Source organism: Silurus meridionalis, chromosome 20, assembly GCF_014805685.1.
Source record: "Silurus meridionalis isolate SWU-2019-XX chromosome 20, ASM1480568v1, whole genome shotgun sequence".
NCBI lineage: Eukaryota > Metazoa > Chordata > Actinopteri > Siluriformes > Siluridae > Silurus > Silurus meridionalis.
Window position 1 is genome coordinate 3,028,478 of NC_060903.1, and position 22,004 is coordinate 3,050,481.

The window sequence follows — 22,004 nt, forward strand, 5'->3', positions numbered from 1 at the left end:
GTGTGTGTGTGTGTGTGTGTGTGTGTGTGTGTGTGTGTGTGTGTGTGTGTGTGTGTGTGTGTGTGTGTGTATGTGTGTGTGTGAGGAATGTTTGTAGCATGTATAAATCGTGGTTACATGTACACTGTGTTTTATCTAAGCATCCGGGAGAGACACATACGGAGACACATCTTCAGAAAGCTCAAATTCAGTGCCGTCGAGTCCCGTTCATCACCAACACAGCCTGGAAACACAAGGTCACTGTCTTACTCTTATATTTATCACACCATCACATCCATCACCCTATCCACCACTTTCACAAATCCATGAGATCCACCATCACACCATCATGTTGATGCATGAAATTGCACTGAATTGCATCCCACTGAAATTTGCTCTATGCATCTGAAAGAATTTGCATGCACTGGTTTTTAAATTTGGGGTGTGTGTGTGTGTGTGTGTGTGTGTGTGTGTGTGTGTGTGTGTGTGTGTGTGTGTGTTTTCCACCTGTTCAGACACAGAGAGTCAGTCGGATAACTCGGTCCCGGAGCCAGCCGACACATCCCGACCCTCCCATGGGCAGAGCACGGGCAGAAAGGCGGTCGCCATGGTCAACCCGTTGGTGGAGGAACCGGAAGTGTTGCCTCACCCCCCGGCTGTGTTGGAACTGGCACTGACCTCGTGCCTCCCATATGCCGTGCAGTACAGCACAGGGCAAAGAGATGCAGGCAAACCCGGAGAGAATAAACTCACCATCACGATCCCTCTGGTCAAACAGGATACGAGGCCCAGCATGGCCATCCCTGGAGACCTCTCCCAGTGCCCTCTGCCACCCGCCTTCCCTGAACCGGCTCTGCCCAGCAGTATTGCTGCTCCGGGAAAACCATGTGCCAAGGCAAGCACTCAGCCCCAGAGTCCTCACACACCTTCCAGTTTAGTCCAGTGTCCTCTCGCTGGCACAATTCCTACACAAATCCCGAGCTCTGCCCCTCTGCCGCCTCCTGCTAGCATGCCCACCCCTAGCGAGAACACGGCATACATCAATAGCACTGCGCAGTCACAACCCACGGGCTGCAACGCCTGCGGTTGCCGGGGCACCTGCGGAGGCAGCGGAGCTCACCAGTCTCCCGCCAGCTTCTTCCTGCCGGCACATCCTGCCCGCCAGATGTTTGGCCCACCTGCCCCGTTCTTCCAGCTGGCACCTTCGCTGTGCAGCACCACCTTCCCCACGCAGGGCCATCAGGGAAACGGGACTCCGCTGCCCTTCTATACCCACACATCTCCGAGCGCTGCCTTCGCCAGCAGCGCACTCCTGCAAGCCCACTCGGACCACCTGATGCACGCACAACCGGGCTACGCCACCATGCCCCAGGTCACGCCGTTTGGACGCTTCTACCCGCCCGTCTTCCCTTCCATGGGTGCCATGCCCAACGCCACAGGAATAAAGAAGAGCAGTGCCGTGTCCTGTTATAACTGCGGCATGAGCGGACACTACGCGCATGACTGCAAGCAGCCTTCCATGGACGCCGGGCAGCCAGGTAACGCCAGTGCCAGGAGGTGATGAGTGTCCCTGCAGTCCACATCCCTGTAATTGTGTATTTTTGCTTTTGAGTGAGTGGAGTTTTGAGTGTATCTGTCGTATGCGCAATTTGGTCATGAAATTGTAACTTATGCACTCGTATTTGTCGACAACAATTGTGCCCACAGGTTTCCTTCATTTTGTTCGGCACAAAAAAAAAGTCCAAAACAGGAAATACATTACAGCACTTACCTCATCTGTTACTATGGTAATACACCTGAAACCAACACAGTTCTGTTTACTCTCAGACCAAATGCAGCTAGAGATGCATTTACATTTATAGCAGACGTCCTTATCCAGAGAGACTTGAGGGTTAAGGGCCTTGCTCAAGAGCCAAGCAGTGGCAGATTGGTAGTGCCGGGATTTGAACTTGTGACCTTCCGGTCCAGAGCCCCACACCTTAACCACTGATCTACCACCTCCTCCCCCCTCCAGCTGGAGAAAATGTCAGGATGCAGGACAGGAAACACAGGCGTTTTATTTAAATTTTACATTCATGGCACTTGTCAGACGCTCTCATCCATGACATGACGTAGTTATCTCAATTATACAACTTCACAGTAGAGGGTTAAGGGCCTTGCTCAAGGGCCCAGCGGTGGCATCTTGGTGGTCCTGGGATTTGAACTCGCCACCTTCTGATCAGAAGTCTTTCCAGTTGCTCTGACTTTATCGCAGTGAATTTGACCCGTGTAATGAACCTGGTACACCAGTAGAAAAGACGTGGGCGAGACCATGGTTTATGAGTCACTTATTAGTAAGTAGCAGCATTGCTGCCCCATGTGCTGACAGAAATGCCTGAACTTCTAATCAGGGTACTGTTAACATTTATAGTCACGGTCTATAAATCTTCATATCAGTAATAAAGGCCTTTTAATGCCAAACGAAACTTCTATTGAACAATCTGTATTCAATAAATTAGATACATCAAATACAATTCTGTATAGCTGGATATAAATAAACAAAAATAAATTGCATACTGTACTTTGTTGATAATTTAACACATTACAGTACAAATTCGCGTAGCAGCAGCGATGAGAGAACACGTTCGAGAAACAATTTAGCGACGAGAAATCGATCTACATATCAAATATTGGTCCCATATTAATGGTCACTTCCTAAATAATAAAAGTCTCTCACATCTACTAATAATTATTTATAAATAAATGTTTTTACCAATGCAAAAATGTTTAAAATGATGCATTGCGATACAAACAGCAAACGTGGATTTGATGCCAATGTGAATCACCGGATTTTACCATCTCTAATACACACTTATATATACTGTATCTCACAAAAGTTAGTACACCCCTTACATTTCAGCAACCATTTTAGTGTATCTTCTCAAGGGACAATGCATGAACATGATGAATAAGACGTGTGGCTTTGCACGGTTAAGCGACATACAGCTGTTATCACTTAGGGTGTACTAATTTTTGTTGCCAGATATTTAGAAAATAATGGCTGTATGTTGAGTTATTTTTTAGAGGACAGTAAATCTGTACTGATATACAAACTGTACATTGACCATTTAAAAATATATACATTTCTATAGTTTTATCCCCTGAAAAAATATGTAAAATGGTTGCTGAAATGTGAGGGGTGCACTCACTTTTGTTAGATACTTTATATATGGCCACAATATAAGAGACATCTCGTCTCCATCTAATGACCACAATGTATTTAAAAAAAAAAATGAGCACTTGTGTGTCGCTGCCTCTCTGATCCATATGTGTGTATATGTGTGTGTTTCAGGTGGCTTCCGGCTTAAGTATGTCGCCCCACATTCGTCAGAGACACTAGACAAAACTGATTGAAGCTTGCCGGGGACCAAGGAGACGCTCTGTCTCGCTTTCTGTATTAAACACACCAGAGCTGAGCGGAACGCGCTAAAGCGATGGGATTCACGCGTCTTCTTTGTATTAGCCACCTTTATAAGCTTCGATCCTGATTTTGTTTTGTTTTTTGTGACACTCATAAGAAAACGGAAGAACCTGCTCCAGAACACGACTCCACATTCATGACCTTTCCGTCCCCCAGTGCAGATCTGGTGAAGAACTTCGTTCAGGACTTTGAACAGGTTTCGGGTTTTTGAGAAAAGGCTTCTCAATTTATTTAGCCAGGAGGCATTGGTGTGTATGTGTGTGTGTGTGTGTGTGTGTGTGTGTGTGTACACTAAAGTCTTTAGGTTTGGAGCGAAAAAAAGGAAGGAGGCAGACGGACGGATGGACAGACAGACAAAAACGCTTGAATTTGAGTACTTAATTGGCCTGTGTTTTTCTTTTTTTTTTTTTTTTGCTTTCAATGGACGTTTTATCACAGAGGCCTGATTTAAGGCTTTTGGGAATCCTTTATACTTGCAGTTGATTTTTCTTTTCTTTTCCAAACACTACATAGTCATTAAAAGACAAAACATTTTTGTGTTAAGGCTACATACTCTTCAATGTGAGTGTTCTGAATGTAAAACACAACTATAAGTCAGACGTCGTAACTGTGGAAAACAAAAAAAGAGAAATATATATATATCTCGCGCCGTCAAGCGCGCACTACAACCTTTTGGACAGTATGCACTAATAGTATTGTTTTCCAGAGGCCTGTGTGTGTGCGCGCAAGTAAGGTATTAAAGTGCACTGATATTTACAGCATAAATCCCTGCCATGAACTCAGAGCAGCGTGTGTCCAGCAGGGGGCGCCTCGCGGCCAATGCATGGTGCATGCGTGTTTTTTTTTTTTTACGCTAAACGTCATACACAAAGCGAGCGCACGTCTCACGTGACGGATCGCCCTCACTACACAACTTAAACCGCCAGGGGGTGGAGTTGAGCAGGGTTAAGTAGTAACATTACCCCACTTTATCATCTACAAAAACACCTTCTGTTTGGAGGTTGAGGTTTAGGTTCAGATCTACATTGATTACAGGATCTGGATCAGGTCTAAATCCACCTTCTTGGATCAAATATGCACGTGTAGGAGGAGCCACATCCAACCTCCCTGGATGTTTAGGTTCTGCACCAAAGGGCCTCCTAAGCACCACGCCTCTGATCGTACACTCGCACTCTGATTCTGTAACAGTCTTATTTCTGAGTGTCGCCTCTTTCTAGACTTATGAACATAAACACGCCGTTGAGGCTACAGAAAGCGAAGAATGGACGAAAACCACGTTTTACGATGGAGATTTATTTTTTCCTCTTTATATAAATAATATAAAAAAACTTGTGTGTCGATTGTAACAAGAGTTCAGAATTCTTCATTTGTACAAGTTGTGTAACTTCGGTATCGAGGTTGTGATCACTTCTTTGGGGGGTTAAAATAGAAAAGAAATTGACAAAGCCACAAATATTTTTGTTTTTCTATGGAGAGATTTGGCTTGTTTTTGTACTGATCAATACAGAGTCACGTGTCATTGTAGAACCAGACTGAGAACCCGAGGCCTTTAAATTGGTTGGCAGACGGATGGCCGGTTGTTTTTGTTGTGTTTTGTTTTGTTTTTAATGCCAGGCATTGCCTTTCTACATCATTATTATTCATATTTTGTTTGCATGTTCTGAGACGTTAAGTTCTAGTCGCGAACCCAGAAACCTGCCAACTGTATTAGTCCGAACTTTTAGAGGTGTAAAAGGTTTATGATGCTGTACTGTATAAAAGTTTGTTTTTATTTAGGCCTCGGAGATTGTTTATTGAATTTTGTATATAAATGATTAATACGGAGGTTACAACGTTGCGCTGATCGTATTTGCATTTTAAGCAAATCGAGCGTTTTCTCTGTTCAATTATTAGCAATAAATGTTGGAGGGGAAAAAAAAGCGTGTTATCTGTTACACTTCACAGCCACTAGGGGGCGGAATTAAAAAACAGTGAACTAAACTGCCATACACATTTCTCTATATAGTGTACATCATAAGCAAAGTTAATTGACACCGGACTATGTTCCACATTTAGTCTCCATTTGCTGTTATGATTATCTCCACTCTTCTGCGCAGATGTTCCCATAGATTTTGGAGTGGAGATGAATTCAGCTACAAGGGTGTGAGTAAAGTCAGGTAGTGATATAGGTGAGGAAGCCTGGGGTGCAGTCAGTGTTCACATTCATTCTGTTCAATATGGTTAAGATCAGAACTCAATAGCAGGAGATCTTCCACACGTTTCTAACCCATGTAAAGCATCTTCATGAAGATCGAATTTTATGCATAGGGGCATTGTCATGCTGGAACAGGTTCAAGTGAAGGGAAAATATTAGGTTACATCATCCAAAGACACAATTGTGTAACAGTTTGCAGAAGAACCACATACGGTTGGAAGTGTCAGGTTGATAGCAAAATTAGACAAATTTTAATTTATGGCATTTAGCAGACGCTCGTACCCGAGTGGTTGGGTGTTAAGGGTCTTTAACCAAGAGATTCTTTAACCACTGAGCTACAACGTCCTCTACCACGTGCAAACATGTTTCACTGTCAGGTTTTAGCTCGCTGAAAATTCCAATTTGACTTGAACTCACAACCTTCAGATCCAAAGTCCAATGACTTAACCACTAAGCTACCACCTCCCCTAACAAGTTCTACAGAGAGTCTCTACCCATCCCAAGGCATCCTGAGGTTGCTCCAGCTCCAGTCACGTCCCACTTAATGAAGATTGTGGACCTTTAAAGAAGTAGATGCCGACCCTGCACACATCCCGAACCATCTAGAGATTGGATCACACTTCATGTGGAGTTTGGACACTGGACCTCTTTGAGTGTTAAAGGCTCTGGCGTGGAGAAGCTGGTGTTGGATTTGTGATGATTGCAAATGTTTAGCTATTTTATAAGTTTCTAAGTAGCTCCTAGTTTTATAACCACAGACGACTGTAGAAAGAACATTACTCATAATCTTACGTTCCAGTGCTCATGTTAGTTCTCACTCTCAGTGTTCTATATTGTTTAAAGACTATAATCACTCTTGAGGTCACCCAAATGAGGATGGGTTCCCTTTTTGAGTCTGGTTCCTCTCAAGGTTTCTTCCTCATAACATCTAAGGGAGTTTTTCCTCGCCACAGTCGCCATGGCGAGACAATGTCTGTTGTGAAAAGAGCTATAGAAATAAACTTGACTTGAAAAAATGGGGCAGGGAAACTGGACATTTTGGAACTAGGAGTTGGTGACCCTGGCACGTCTGTAATTGTTTGGAACCGGTTTGAGCTCGTTTCGAACTTTTTACCGTTAGTTATAAAGGAGCAGTGAACTGGTGCACAACAAGCGTTCGCTGTAAAACCTTGTATAAGAACCTCCAGATGAGCAGATGGGACACGATCATGACGTCCTAACGGGTAATGACACCGGAATTCCCTCTCACACCATCACCGTTCTTATGAAAGGTTTTACAGCGAACGCTCGTTATGCACCACTTCACTGCTCCTTTATTACTAACGGGAAGTGGGTCGAAACGAGCTCGCACCGGTTCCGAACAATTCCCGACGTCCCAAACTTCTAGATCCAAAATTTCCGTTTCCCTGCACCGTTGTGTATAAGTAAGCAATCGAGATCATGCAGTGATCATGTGCGCTTGAAGAAAGTTTTCTATGAAAAAGGGGCGGGATCAGCCAGAGATCAGCCAATAGGGCAAGAACCAGGATTCATCGCTAAGTCACAGCAGTGTGTGTATTAATAACGCGCACAAACATCTAGAAATGGCATTAATCATAATTTTATTAATCCGAATTGATTTTCGCGGCTCTCGTTATCGTTATACAGCATCTGTGCACTCGGTGTGGTTCTGTTTCACCCATCAGGAAGTGCAGCCTGTGAAGAAATCAAGAAGTCACGCCAGTAAACAGGACGTGCCGGCATTACAGAACGGGTTGTTAATTTCTATTCCAGAGGATCATACAGAAGCTTCGGGTTGCCAGAGAATTAATTATCCAGTCTTGTTTAGCCCAACGCAGGAACGAGGTGGAGCATCAATTTAGTGTTAACGAAATAAACGAAAAAAACTAAACAAACAAAGCATTTCCTGTACATGTGCATGCGGAATGGGGACGCTTCTCATCCTGAAGATGAGGTTCCAAACAGGTTGAAGGTCAGGGTTTAGCAGGTTATTTCAGCAGTTTGGGAACGGCCATTGCTGTCATGGCTGAGATGGTTGGGATGGTGATGTCCCTGAAGATGGGCAGCGAGTTGGATGAGACGGACGGTTTGCTCTGGTTCAGCGTCTCAATGATCATTTGCCGCGTGTCCCGGGTAGCGTCCCCTCGAACCGCCAGCAAGGCCACGATGTGCTCCTCCCTGGCAACCCACACACACACACACAATTATTCATTTTTACACACACACCATAGCAGTGCTGAAGGTGAAACAGGAAGTGAAGGCAGACCTGATATCTGGGTACTTGGAGACCAGTGTGGACACCTCCAAGAAGAGAAGAGTGGGATCCGTTAGCTTAAACACCTCGGCTATGGCGGAGATGGAGCCACACAGCCAGTCTGTGTCTTCTCCCTGTGCACAGTCACACTGGCATTATAACTGTTCAGTATTATTAACTCCGAATCAGCATTATAACCATTTATAACCAATCACTCAAGCCACTTATACTCCATATCATAACCTCTAATCAGCTTACATATAACCTTTAATATCCCATCTACATTATATACTCCTTACAGCCAATCAACTATACAACCACTAATAACCAGCTCGCATTATAACCTTTTATAACCAATCCACATTTATTACTCCTCATAGCCGATCAATAATAAACCTTCTAACTAGCTAAATAAAAAGCTCACATTCTAACCTTTCATAACCCATCAATAGCCAAACAGCATTATAACCCTTTATAACCTGTCAACACTCAAACAGTATTAGAACTCCATACTGCCAATCACTATTATAACCTTTTATAACTGGTCATTAGCAACATATCAAATGAACAATATATCCCCTAATACACAGCTTGCTTTATAACCATTCATAACCAATCAACACATATTTAGCATTATAACCCATTAGTAGAAAATGTAAAATCAGCCATATATCCCCTAATACCCAGCTCTAACCTTTAATAACCATCATTATAACCTCAAATAATCAATCATTCTCCTCTCTATCAAACTAATCAGTTGTACACAATTAACGTAAAGTCTCTTCTCTAATTCTGATTATAAGCTGTTATGAGCAACTGACATTCCACTAAAACTGATCATAAGTAAGAAATAAGCAGAAACTCACAGCAGCGAGTTTTTTGAAAAGGAAGCTGAACTGATCCGCCTCTTTGATCATCCTCTCCGCTCCCTCTTTCCTCTCGTCCGCGTTTTTAAAGGTGATGCGCTTCTGCATGACCGCCTTCAGGTACTCCACGACCACACGCCGGTGAGCCTCGGTCGTCATCTCCTACAGACACACACACGTACACGCAGTCTAAGAGATCAAATAATGGGAACGAAAGAACAGAAACAAGGCATCCGTTTCGCTTCTGGTACCTGATTATAAGGCTTTTTAATTTTGGAGAAGTCGTTGAAGTAATCCTCCACCGTCACGCAGATGGTGTCTACTGCGTGACAGCCTGCTAACCATTTCCGGGTCATCAGCTCGTTCAGATGATTCTGTTCAATGGGAGAAGAAACCATTCAAGCTACTTTTTCGCTAACTTGTTCAGGCTCGACAAGCCACGCCCCCAAGAGACAGCAGCCTGATTTCTTACCTCCAAATCCAAAAAGACTTCATCCAATAAAAACTGGCAACCCTCCTTGGCCACGTCATTCAGGGTTTTTCCAATGGCCACGTCGTTCTGGTTGGGCTCGGTCGACTGAGAGTATTTCCGTTTCAGGCTATTTATAGACTCCCTAAACGAAATATCGCAGATGAGAGAGCGTCGAACCCGCATGCTCGTATCGCATGATCTCAGCGTAAACAAAAACCTACCTGAAGGTCTGGCAGTTGTTGATGATGGCAATCATATACTGGATGTAGCACTGTGGGAGCTGACGATTTTTCAAGTGTTCCTCTTTGTAAACGATCGCTTCCTCCTTGTACCTGAAACGAGCAGCGATACCAGATGCAGTGAGATAAGATGCAGTGAGACGGTACCTTACGCAGACAGAAGGGATGCAGGAAGACATGATGCAGTGAGATGAGACACCATCGGAACATGGTCAGAAGGGAAGCCGTGAGAAAGGATGCAGTAAAAATGAATGCAGTGACATGGGATGCAGTGAGACAGGACACAGTCAAAAAGGAATGCAGTGAGACGGGACACGGTCAGAAGGGACGCAATGAGGCAGGGCACGGTCAGAGGGGACGCAGTGAGACGGGATACGGTCAGAAGGGACGTAGTAAGACCGCGAATGGTCAGTAGGGAAACAGCGAGACAGGATACAGTCAGAGGGGACGCAGTGAGACAGGACACGGTCGGAAGGAACACAGTGAGACAGGAAACGGTCAGAAAAGAAACAGTGAGAGGGGACGTCTCCTGAATTCAGCAGTGAATGTATAATAAAAAGGGACATGTGCTGCTATATGAACTCTGACCTGATGAGAAAGGAGTTCATCTCCTTTAAACAGCGCACCAGCACCTCCTCTTTAAACGTCTCGTTTATCTGAGCCGCCACCTGCAGGTTCTGTTCAAACATCTGAAGCAAATAAGAGGGACAAATTAGTGAGGACACTAAGCATGCAGTAAAGCTGGAAGATGAGCTTGGAGCTGTGTTTACCTGGAAGACGATGGCAGGCAGGGTGGTCTGGTAGTAGCCGTCCTGGTCACCCTCGGGCTCCGTGTCCTTCTGCCAGTCCTTCTTATCTGTTTCCAGAGCTTTCCGCAGCCAGCCTATAATGTTGGACTGTTACAGGGAGGAAAGACTTGCGTTAGATGGAGACAATCATCCTCAAAATGAAAGCTTTTTTCGACATGACAGAAAATAAATCAATGAAGGTGTGATGTGATGCCGACAAGCATGAAGGTGCTTTTACAAGTAAATCGGTTCCCATGGTAACAAAAACGATGCACACTTACAGTAAAGGTGGTCAGGTATGTGCCGAGCAGCTTGTTCACCACACTCTCGGGCAACAGAGGCTCCAGCTGCTTGGCGTCACATTCGGGAGACAGATCTGGATGTCCCATCATCTCCGCACTGCAATAAAAAAATAAATAAACAAACATATAAAACATGCATAAAATCACCACAACTAGAAGTCAACCGATAGTGGATTTTACTGATACCTAGGTCGGAGCGTACTTGCGATAAACGATAAATCAACTGATTTTTTTTATTAGATACTGGATAAAAATAAATAAAAAGTACTGAACTTCATAAAAATAAAATCATAATAAAAAAGTACCGGATCATGAAAATGTGCCAAATGAAATGAATATTAACATATTAATTCAACATAATTATATAACTAATAAATTATAATATAAGGCTCTTCGTGCAGCATGCTGTAAAAACAAACAGCACGTAATGTCAGTGATTCGCCTCTAGAGGCCGCTCTTATAACGACAGTGGACCTTCTCAACGCGCCTCAGCAAACGAACGCAACCCGGAAAAACTGATTCAAATTAATCAGTATGGATTTTTGCAGATCTTTGCAGCTGTTAAATCCAGCCATCAACTATTGATGCTGATTAATTGGCAAAAAGTAGAAACGTATATAAATAATTCATTCAAAACTTTCAAAATGATAAAAAAAAAGAAATAAAAAGCTGCTGGGTCAAGTGCTCTTTTATACAACACTGTTTCTGAAGACTGAAAGCCATTTTCTTTCATTAAACCAAATTTTAATTCACAACCTGCACTGCCAATACAGTGATATATTGGCAATGCACATGGCTCTTATTCTTCTAATTCTTTTTTGGTCACTCAATTAATCTACACCGCACCGACAAAAGTATTCGGACACCAGATTTTTCCAGCCATATGTGGTTCTTCATCAAACTGTTACCACAAACTTGGAGGCACACAATTGTATATGACGTGTCTGAGAGCGATTGCATGAAATCTTTGTCCGCTTGAACCCCAAACCTTTTCCAGCATGATAATGCACATGTGCACAAAGCCAGATCCATGAAGATTTGCTGTACATGGGTTGAAAGTGTGTGGAACATCTTGAGTGGCCTGCTACAGACCTCAAACCCTAATAAAAACCTTTGGGATGAACGTGAACGCTGACGGCACTCCAGGGCTCCTCAAATCACACGGGTACCTGACTTTACTAACACACTTGTGGCTAAATGAATTCTTACAAATCTATAAAATCGAGTGGAACATCATCCTGGAAGACTGGAGGTTATTCCAACATCTGTATTTTCTATCCCAGATTTTTTTGGGCTAGGGATTACTAGTGCTAGTGAACAACTGTGCAAAGGTGCAGGTTGTTTGCGTAACCTGTATGGACAGGCCAGAGCTGGAGTTCAACTTAAGCGTTACCTGACTCTGACTCTGAATGCATAAAACGTTCTCAACGTCATCGCTGACGTAACTCCTGAACACGCAGTCCGAATGAAACGAGAGTCTCTGAATGAAAAGAAGAGAAGCCTCGTGTGAAAAAAAATGCACCGTTTAAACAAAGCGCTGCATTTAATCTGCAGACGTGTCTATCGACAGGTCACAACCTGATCGTCCCTAAACAATGCGTGCAGGTGCTGCAAGACAAACAGACCTTATACCTGAAGAAGCCGTGAAGAAAAAGGTGCCTTACGAGTGCCTTGAGGTGTTTTTTTAATAGATTTCTTGTTCACGTGAAGGAAAGGTTTCATGCTACTGCATTCAAATTGTGTGTCTCCAAGTTTGTGGTAACAGTTTGGAGAAGAAGCACATACGGCTGGAAAAGTCACTTGTCCTTCTTTTGGGCTACTGCCCATACTATTCACCTTGTGTATGTGTTCAGCACCCAGGTGAGCAGAGACACGATCTCGTTGGGCTCCAGGTCGTCCTCGGCGAGCTCCTGGACGCGCGCGGCGACGGCTCTGTGGTAGAGGTCGAGCAACAGGTGGAAGGTGTCGTAGTGCGGCGGGAAACACTGCACCATCATGTTCTTGACGATGAGGAGGTCGTCCAGCACGTAGCGGCGAGTGATCTCCAGCAGACGTACCAGCCACATCTTGTCAGACTGCCGCGTCTCGGCCTGCGCGCTCTCGATCCGCCCGCTCACCGTGCCCTCCAGGACCTCGCTCATGCGGTTCTTCCATTTCTTGGGCCGACCCGGCGGGAGGAAGGAGGTTTGCCGGCTGCGTTCCAGCATGCGCCGGTCCACCCGCTCCTCGCGCTCGATGATGCGCACGGCCGACACCAGCATGGTCGGGTCGCGCCGCACCGTGACCAGTGCACGCTGTATGACCAGCCACAGCTGCTTAGCGAGCTCATCGGAGAGACCCTGGACCTCGCCAAAGTAGGCTCCGATTAGCCCGGGCTCGGGCGCGCTCCTGCTGTCCAGCCGGTGCTGCTCGTACAGCAGGTTGTCCCGTGTGCACTCTAGGTCCATGAGTCTGCGATGCGCCTGGAGCATCTCTCCACGTTCGATCAAATCACGTGTCTCCTTCACGATCTCCGGCACTGACGTAGAAATTGCAGTACATTATATACAATCGCATCAGTACCGTTAATCTCAAGATCTTAATGAAGACAACATTGAAGAATCTTCACCTGAGAAGATGTTCTTAAGGTTCTCCACTGCAGATGCCAGCTGACTGTGCTGCACCACAGCCTCCTTGACATCCTTCAGGTTCTCGATGGTGTTGATGCTTTGCCTCCAGTCCTTACTGACATCAGCCAGCGATGTCTGGATGTCCTTGACATCGCACAGGGCGTTGTGCAGCTGCGTCAGGCCTGTGCGTACCCCGTCCAACTGAGACTGGATGGCGGCCTGCGAGAAGAAAGAACTCCTGCATACTTATTTGAAGCACTTCATGATTGCAAACGCAATTCAACTAGAACGGGACAAATTATCGTATTGTTTGTTTATCAACATTTCAGATATTTTTACTGGGACACATAAGCAAACCAAACTAGAAGACACTTCCTCCCATTCTCAACATTCAGTGGCAGAACATTCTACTGGACGTAGAACAAAAAGAAACAACTCTTACCTTAAGTCTGGCCTCGACAGACGCCTTCTTGCGCGCCTCCCTACGTCTGTACTGTTCCACTTTGTCCAGCTGGTCGGAGCGCTGCAGCATCCCGGCTACCCTCTGCACTGCCGTAGCTACAGCCTCTCTGTTCGTCTCCTCCATCGCTGTGACATTGAAACACCAACAGAAAACACTTCATCATCTTCTTAGCTACAAGGTCCAATATAACTGATGATGATACTGAATTTAATTTTTTTATTTAATAAAAAATGAACAGATTTCTGCCAATATCCACAACAACCAGTCCGGCTCACTGGATGTCAATGTGGTATACATAAAACTTGACATTTACAGAGCCTGTTAAATGTTTGGAGAAAAACTAGACCTTTATGGATTTTGAGAGACTCGTAAATGTTACTTTTGTTTCTTTGCGACAAAGTAGGATGTTTAACGATATGATTTACTTTCACCAAATAAATCTATACATATCCAAATGTTCCAGTATAATGAATAAAATTATAGAATCGGGCTGCAAAGATAGATAGATAGGTAGATAGGTAGATAGATAGATAGATAGATAGATAGATAGATAGATAGATAGACAATTAAACAGAGACAGACAGATGTGTGTGTGTGTGTAGGTACAGCCTTGAAATACACACCATGGCAATATTGCGGTTTGAAAATGCACATTTCTTTCTGTATATTAATGTTATATGATGTGTAAAATACTTAATGATGCAGCTGTGTGAATAATAAATATCTTGGGCCCCCATTTTGAACGTTGTCTACTTAGCTAACACCAGCTAACCAAGCTAACTAATTCCTAAACGTTAGATTTCTGTATTTTTGTTTGTTTATTTTTTGCTGGTTAAAAAAAACAATAGCTTGGAAAAAAAATAGTTAAATATAATTAAGTGACTTCCAATAAAGCAAAACAAACAAGCGGGGTGGCGATTACAAACAGGCGCTACTTCCGCATTCGGCATTCAAAAGTCCCGCCCCGTTATCGAGGATTGGTCAATAATCAAACTCTCAACTAAACCATCCAATCGGTGAGAGGCTAGAGCTAAATCTAACCAATCACAGCAAAGCAGGCGGGATTAAAAGCAATACGGCCTATGTAGGCTAATAAAAAGCTAACGAGTGGGAAAGACGACGGTCATTCGCTCGATACCGATTTAATTTAGACATTATAAAAGAAATAAAAACCTGGTTTGACTTACCCAAGGACTAAACAGGTTCCTTATGAGCTTTAAGATGCAACTTGGAGCATGAATGTAATATTATTTTCTAGAACATCTCTTACTGCTAGTGCACAGCCTTCCTGGTGACTATGCGCCGCCCTACAGGAGCAGCTGACAGTCGGTGGGTCGAACAGGTCAAGTCTGCGCTCGATTTGCGCAATAAACTGCGTTAAAATGTAATTTCACACCTAGGCCTTTAGTGGTGTCCTATCTGAGGTACCTCCATCATTATAACACCCCGGCTATAAAAACTATCAGTATTATTACAGAAACCCAGTATAACAGAGCGCTGCATCACAGACAGGAGTCTTAATCAATGAACACAATTCAACGAGTCTCCTTTCACTGTAGCCACAGCTGCACCGTCCACATACATAAACTCTAGCAGAAGCGTCTATATTAACCTTTTCTGTGCATTATGGTTTTCTTGGAGATTTATAAGGCAAATTGTGTGTTTTTTTCCAATTCTACAGAAAAAAACACAAACGTTTAACATCTGGTTTGAACTGTTTTGGTTGACCTTTCCACCCAATGTCCAGCTTTTCTTAAAAAAAAATCCATCTTGTTAATGTCCTTGTAATCTTGTATCTGCCACCAAATCAATTTCTTTTCTTCTGTCAGCCGTTGTGGGATGAACAAAAACGGCTATTAAATCCACATGAATATATTTGAGCTCTGAATAATGTGCTCTGTGACCATCTAAAGCGAAGGACGTGAAAATGTTATTGTACGCCTGCTAGATGGCCCTGGTGTCACCAACTTAAAAATCTGATTGGTTAAAGCAGCAGTTGATTCAATGCTGATTCAGAAGGGACATGGGGTATATCGGTAGGACAGGTAGAGGACAGAGTAGTATGAAGATGGAAGACCCCTAATAGGAGCAGCCGAAAGAAGTAGAAGATAAAATGAAAACACAGCCAAGGAAAGGATTTGACCATAAACAATACAATAATATTTATAATGAGAACTGCATCATTATTAAGCTTTTTGATGAGCGTATTCTCATCTTTATACTCAGAAACGGTGACTGTTATCGACCAAAACCCTTTTTTTAGACAAGGTTAAATTATTCAGACATTAGGCAATTCTTTTAATCGCATTATGATAATATACAAATACAAACACACACACACACACACAGAGTCACATGAGTGCACACTGTCGCTTGCACGCTTTTGCACGCACATGCAAATCTGACGCCAGGAGCATCTTCGTCCTCGGATGAAATGTTGCTCTCGATCAGATGAAAAGGAAACAGGAGATTGTACTGCAGGCATTATCCATCATCATGTTTGAGACCTTTGATTCAAATCTTACTTTTTAAATACATTTGAAATAAAGAAATAAAATGAAATGACAAAATCCCAGAACTGAATTTTCAATGGAAAAATCCCATTTGTACACAAACAGACAAAACAGATTCTAGCTGACAGAACAAAAATACTGTTTTGCATCGACACATTTCCCTGTTGACTTGTGTTAACAGCAACATTGATGCTGAAAATGAACAAAATACACAGTTTACAAATAGTTTTTGGTTGACAGCAAACTAAATCTTCCAGAATTAATGCATTTGTCGTATTAATAGTCGAAATAATTTGTAAGAAAAAACTTGGTCCTGTTATCACTTTTGCTATAGCAGCTGTAAACAGATGTTTTTTTTTTCTCTTATTCTAAAGAGCAAACTGAAATAACCTTCTTAAGTTACTTCCTGTGCTGAAAACTCACCTCAAGTGCTGACACTGAAGACTCGTTCTATAACAGTTAAATAAACATCTCCTTATAAAAATCTTCACCAAAGACTACAAGGTGGTATCAAAAATATTCGAGACTAGGTCTGTTTACAAGAAAGTACTTCATTTATCAATGTTTACACACTATCACCTTCAAAACAGTCCCCTTGCACAGCAATACAGCATTTAGAATGTTCTTGTCACTCCTGTTATGTGTCCTGGAAGTATTTTTTCAAAGCGTGTCAAGCTCTTTCTGCAATTCGCACTGCATCTCTGCAATGTTGTCAAAACGTGACCTCTGTGTTGGATCTTCATTGTTCGGAAAGAGGGCAAAGTCCACAGGAGCCAAATCTGGTGAGTAGGGTGGGTGTGGAAGTGAGATTTTGTGGATTGTTCTCCGATGATCATCATGCACAAGTTGCCGAATGGTTTTGTCATTTTTGGGAGTTGAGCTCGTTGGAGGTCTTCCCGATCTCTCGTCGTCTTCCAGCGATGTTCTTCTGCTCCTAGAGTTATTACTATAGAATTGATAATGCATTCGAGTCCACGATGGTAAAGAAAATGATTCAATACCAACTGACCAATCAGAATAACGATTTCCTTGTGGTATAAATAGTATCCCATAATTATCCTTCATTCCTTCTAATTGTAGTCTGTAGTTTTTGTAAATCAAACTTTAGAAAAGAAGTAATTATATAAGATAGACAATATAATCCCAAACTTTATATGATGAAAATCCATAAAATTCAAGATCAGGTAACTGTGAAGGTTATGCTACAAATATTACATAGAAAATACTAAATATTTTTTAAAGTGCAATAGAACTAGCCCTTAAAAACAAGTGTTACTACACCTGTCATTAATAAGACATATACCTGAGCTTCAAAATGTTTCATTTGTCGCTAAGGATTATTGCATATACAAATAGGCACTAGTTTTGTGGACCACTGGGTTTAGGGCACAACTGGGCTCATTTCTGTCCACGTGTTCTTGAATAGCATCATGGCTGCCATCAGTCCAAGGCAGAGAGTCCATGGGTTCTCTTTTGATGGAGTGAAGAAGACTGTGGTTCCTGACTTCGTAGCTCAGCTTATAGTCGGGCTGCATAAAGACCCTGGACTCAGAGCTATACGCATGGCAGTTTGTTCCCGGAAGGCTATGTGTATCAGAATGGTCTTTATTAAGGACACATTTGAGCGGCCTGCTTGCTCCGGTGTAGAGATATTTGTGGTGTCCGTTGATACTTGATATGTTTGTGACACTCGGCTTGCAATAATACTCGTCATATTCAGCTTCTGTTTTCACTTGGTTCATGTCCGGGAAGGGCGTGCTGTAGCGCCAGACACCGTTCTGGGGGGTGCTGGGGTATATGCTGCATCCATTCTCTGAGTCGGAGTCATGCTCCGTCTTTATAGCAGCCTCGGGCAGCAGTAGGTTTCCATAACAATCGTTGCTGCCCATGTATCTGTTCTCAGTCTTCCTGTACCCACAGTACCCTTCCTTATCAGTGAGCCCATACGGCTTACACTGCGACATGGCTGAGGAGAAGCGGAATTTTCCCAACTGCATGTGCTTCCCCAGTTTACTGCCAAAGTAGCTGCCGTGTGAGTGACAACGAGAGTCCCAGGGGCTTTGTGTAGGCTGCACTTTAGGGACAGGCGTAGAAGACATGCAGAAGTTAAGGGGCTCCTCTTGGGTGTAGAAACCTTCGTCTTTATACTGGATGCCTTCTTTGGGGAGAGTCGGCCACGATTCGCTGTGCCAGTTGAGCGGCATGTCGCCAGCATCACAAGGGGTGCGTGTGATGTGGTTCCTCTTCTCACTGCAAAAATGAATACACTTAGATAATGCAATGTACAGGACATAACGGTATCTAACGCAACATGAAATGTTTTTATGTTTCATATAGTATCTAGTCATAGACAGCACAAAAAGTGGCCAGTCAATTATTAAGATTTTGGACTTCGGATCATAAGGTCATGAGTTCAAGTCCCAGCATCACTAAGCAGCCACTGCTGGGCCCTTAAGCAAGGCCCTTAACCTTCAACTGCTCAGTTGTAAGTTGCTCTGGATAAGGGCATCTACAAAATGCCATGCATGTAACAAGCAACTATGTGTTAAATGAAGGAAAAGACATTTATAATTCTATGAACAATTTCTTGCAATAATGCAATTTTCCGTTCCGAAAAGTGAATGGATAACACAATTGTTCTTTCTTCTTGCGGCTGCCCAGTTTAGGGGTCACCACAGTGTATCACCCATCTACATATCACTCTGTCCTCTACATCTGCCTCATTCACCTCGTCCACCTACATTTACCATTTACATTACAGTGGCAGCTCAGTGATGGGCCCCTTAGTGATTTGAACCGGTGACCTTCCGATCCAAATTCCAATGCCTTAACCACTGAGCTACCACCTCCTGTCTTTCCTCACCACATCCATAAACCTTCTCCTTAGACTTCCTATTTTACTCCTGCCTGGCGGCTCTATCTTCAGCATTCTTTTACCGAAATACCCCTTGTTCCTCCTCTGCACATGATCGAACCCTCTCAATCGCGGCTTTCTCACCTGGATCTCCAAAATGTCCTACCTGCACACTTCCTTGAATAAACTAATTTCTAATCCTGTCCATCATCATCACTCCTGATGAAAATCTCAGCATTTCTGCGTCTCTCTATTTATCCTACAGAGAGAGGTTTAAATGTCTTTTCTACTTCACATTCAGCACAATGATTTAGCACAAATGAAAGACTACCAACATCCATAAAGTGCATAAACCCATTCATAACAGCAAATAGATAAACATGCTTAAAATACAGACCTGATGTTGGAGCTTTTCTGCTTGTTCATCATGCCCTTTATTTTGAGCTCGGTGATGGAGGGCAAGACAAGTGGCACGGCCACACAGAACAGGGCCAGCTGAGGTGGAAGCACAGCACCAGATTTATTCTTCCTCTTCTGGCCATGGAGGAACTTCAGACTGCCCTGGAACTGCATCCTCTGTAGGATAGAAAAAAACAGATAGTAGATAGTATGTGACAAACAAAATGACAAGAATAAACATGATCCTGGTTGTATATTATTAATGATGGTAAGATTCACTGATTCGCATCAGTGCACCAGTGTGCACCGGATACAAGTTGGCATTTGTATCGCATTTGTATGTGACTAATATTTTTTTATGTAGATTGATTTCTCCTCGTTAAACTGTTTCTCGAGCACGTTCTCTCTGCACCACTGCTGCTACATGAATATGACGTATCACAACAATGTGGAGACCAAGGCGTGCTGAGAGTCACATAGAACAAAGATTAACATGGCAGAGGTAGAGCTGCATCTTTCCAGAGACAGAACAGGAAAAGGACATCTGGTTTTATTTAAACTTTTAATTATTCAAATTGAATAGTATAGCATCATATTTTTTCCATTGCATCGTATTTGATTGGAATCGCATTGTGTCGAATCAAATCGGAACGCACTGCATCATAATAGGGGTGAATCGTATCGATGGGGGTGAATCGTATCGAATCGCATCAGTAGCTGCTTCATATGTATCCTTATTATATTGTATCATTGGCTATGCATCGAGATGTGAATCACATCAGCCTCAGTTATGTAGATGCACATTCATACAATATAGCATAATAGCATCATATTTTTCTCGGTAGGGTCAAAATGTTTCGATCATTTCGCTCCACAAAAGTCCACGAACGTGAGCTGATAATTTGTAAGTAAAAGAAAATGTAACAGCGTGAGGCATGTGCCATAACATTGGCACTATTCCAATACCAAGTCAAAAACCGTGCACACCCTGTGTCTAGACTCACCAGGAAGCCGGATTTGTTATCGAGCAGGCAGCGTACGCGAGCGATGAAACAGCGAGTGAGGAACGGAGAAAGTTCAGGAGGCACGCTGTCTTGCTCGTGTGCATTAAACAGACTTCTCACCACATAGTCTTCATCTGTGCATACACAATTCAGAGCAAGAATATAATGATCAAAATGTTCCTCTCATTCATTAGCATGCACTTTTTATGGTCTAAATGTGGAGCATTATTAAAATCATGCCTCTTTTATATGTCTTACATTCCCAAACTTTTAACAAAGTTAACAAAGAAGTATCGTGTCGTTTAGGATGATTTTTTCTTAAGATTATAAGAATTACTAATAATAATATATTACCTAGTTATAATTCTTTCCTAACCTAAATTTAACATAGTTCAGCATTCTGCCTGTATGTAAAGATGCTTTTCTGGTAATCACATACACACACACATATATACACACACACCAGATCCTGAGGAAGAGTGGTGCTCCTGCTGGGGATTCATAGCCCAATGCAGCTGTCTTCTGAACTCCTGCCGCTCGTCCACATGGATATAATCAAAGATGTTCTGGTGCATTACATCAGTCTGCCAAAGACACAAGAGCAAAGCACACACACACGCACACACACACACACACACACACACACACACACACACACACACACACAACACACCATTTAACCTCCTGCGTCAGTGACCCCTTTGTGTTTGGCGACTGCGCTGTAACACACACTTGACCTGCTCCATGGTTGGGTGAGTGGTGCACAATGGGCCTGCCAAGGAGATCTCTCCTGGGTTACACTGCAAGTGTCAGTAACAGGAAACCAACCAAGTGAGTCCAGATATTCACACACACACACACACACACACACACACACACACACACACACACACACACACACACTAGAAACCACAATAAGATATCATATTTGCACTGATTGGAAGAATTTTTCAGGAACATGTGCACTCTCGTGGGGCTCTGACACCTAACAAGGGCCTATTTTTAAACATATTGTGGAAGTAAAAAATGAATGTTGATTTTGTTTTGACAGGAATATGAGGTACGGTTTCAAAACATGACCAAAAATATGCAAATTTAGGCCACTGGGACTACTATTTGCAAAGGATGCTTGGACCCCGCAGATTGCTGATACACCAATCAGGCATAACATTATGACCACCTGGATAAATATTGTGTTGGTCCCCCTGTTGCTGCCAAAACAATCCTAAAACGTCAAGTATTAACAGCATGAACTTCTTCAGCAATTTGAGCTGTTGGATCGGAACCACACGGACCAGCCTTCGCTCACCACGTGCATCAAAGCCTTGGCTGTGCATTACCCTGTCGCACTGTGCCTTTCTTGGACCACATTTGATAGATACTGACCTCTGCAGACCGAGAACATCCCACAGAATCTGCAGTTTTGGAGATGCTCTGACCCAGACGTCTAGACGCCACAATTTGGCTCTTGTCAAACTCGCTCAAAACATTACGCTTGCCCATTCTTCCTGCTTCTAACACATAAACTTTGACAAAATGTTTACTTGCTGCCTAATAAATATAATTTCATCCACTAACAGGTTCCATGGTGCCAAGAGATAATCAGTG

The 22,004-nt window shown here is 43.2% G+C and overlaps 3 protein-coding genes across 7 annotated transcripts in view; 1 reads left to right on the forward strand and 2 right to left on the reverse strand.

Annotated features, from left to right (window-relative positions):
- zcchc2 (zinc finger, CCHC domain containing 2) overlaps positions 1 to 5,214 on the forward strand; it is a 29,366-nt gene extending 24,152 nt beyond the window's left edge. For 2 of the 4 annotated variants that reach the window (XM_046875970.1, XM_046875969.1), the window contains exons 12-14: positions 141 to 236; positions 495 to 1,517; positions 3,311 to 5,214. In XM_046875970.1, coding sequence (XP_046731926.1) covers positions 141 to 236; positions 495 to 1,517; positions 3,311 to 3,372 — 1,181 coding nt within the window. In that variant the 3' untranslated portion in view covers positions 3,373 to 5,214. Of the gene's footprint in view, positions 1 to 140; positions 237 to 494; positions 1,591 to 3,310 lie in introns of all 4 variants that reach the window. The other 2 variants (XR_006928784.1, XM_046875971.1) reach the window with 2 other exon arrangements.
- A 2,003-nt stretch (positions 5,215 to 7,217) lies between these two features.
- Positions 7,218 to 14,971, reverse strand: exoc3 (exocyst complex component 3). Of its 2 annotated transcripts, none has more exons than XM_046875973.1 (13): positions 14,814 to 14,971; positions 13,606 to 13,751; positions 13,163 to 13,382; positions 12,391 to 13,072; positions 10,534 to 10,651; positions 10,235 to 10,360; positions 10,053 to 10,153; positions 9,447 to 9,557; positions 9,226 to 9,367; positions 9,005 to 9,127; positions 8,754 to 8,915; positions 7,900 to 8,021; positions 7,218 to 7,811 (listed from the first exon to the last, which is right to left on the reverse strand). In XM_046875973.1, the coding sequence occupies exons 2-13, from the start codon at positions 13,747 to 13,749 to the stop codon at positions 7,622 to 7,624; spliced, it is 2,241 nt and encodes a 746-aa protein (XP_046731929.1). In that variant the 5' UTR covers positions 13,750 to 13,751; positions 14,814 to 14,971; the 3' UTR covers positions 7,218 to 7,621. The 2 variants fall into 2 exon arrangements, with proteins under 2 accessions (XP_046731929.1, XP_046731930.1); XM_046875974.1 differs by having other exon boundaries at positions 13,606 to 13,759; positions 14,814 to 14,952.
- Positions 14,972 to 15,895: 924 nt separating this feature from the next.
- Positions 15,896 to 22,004, reverse strand: part of ahrrb (aryl-hydrocarbon receptor repressor b) — a 31,317-nt gene continuing 25,208 nt past the window's right edge. The window contains exons 6-9 of the mRNA XM_046875975.1: positions 20,860 to 20,980; positions 20,397 to 20,530; positions 19,391 to 19,569; positions 15,896 to 18,389 (exon numbers count right to left, since the gene is read on the reverse strand). Of these exons, the coding sequence (XP_046731931.1) occupies positions 17,477 to 18,389; positions 19,391 to 19,569; positions 20,397 to 20,530; positions 20,860 to 20,980 (1,347 nt within the window). The 3' untranslated portion in view covers positions 15,896 to 17,476. The remainder of the gene's footprint in view (positions 18,390 to 19,390; positions 19,570 to 20,396; positions 20,531 to 20,859; positions 20,981 to 22,004) is intronic.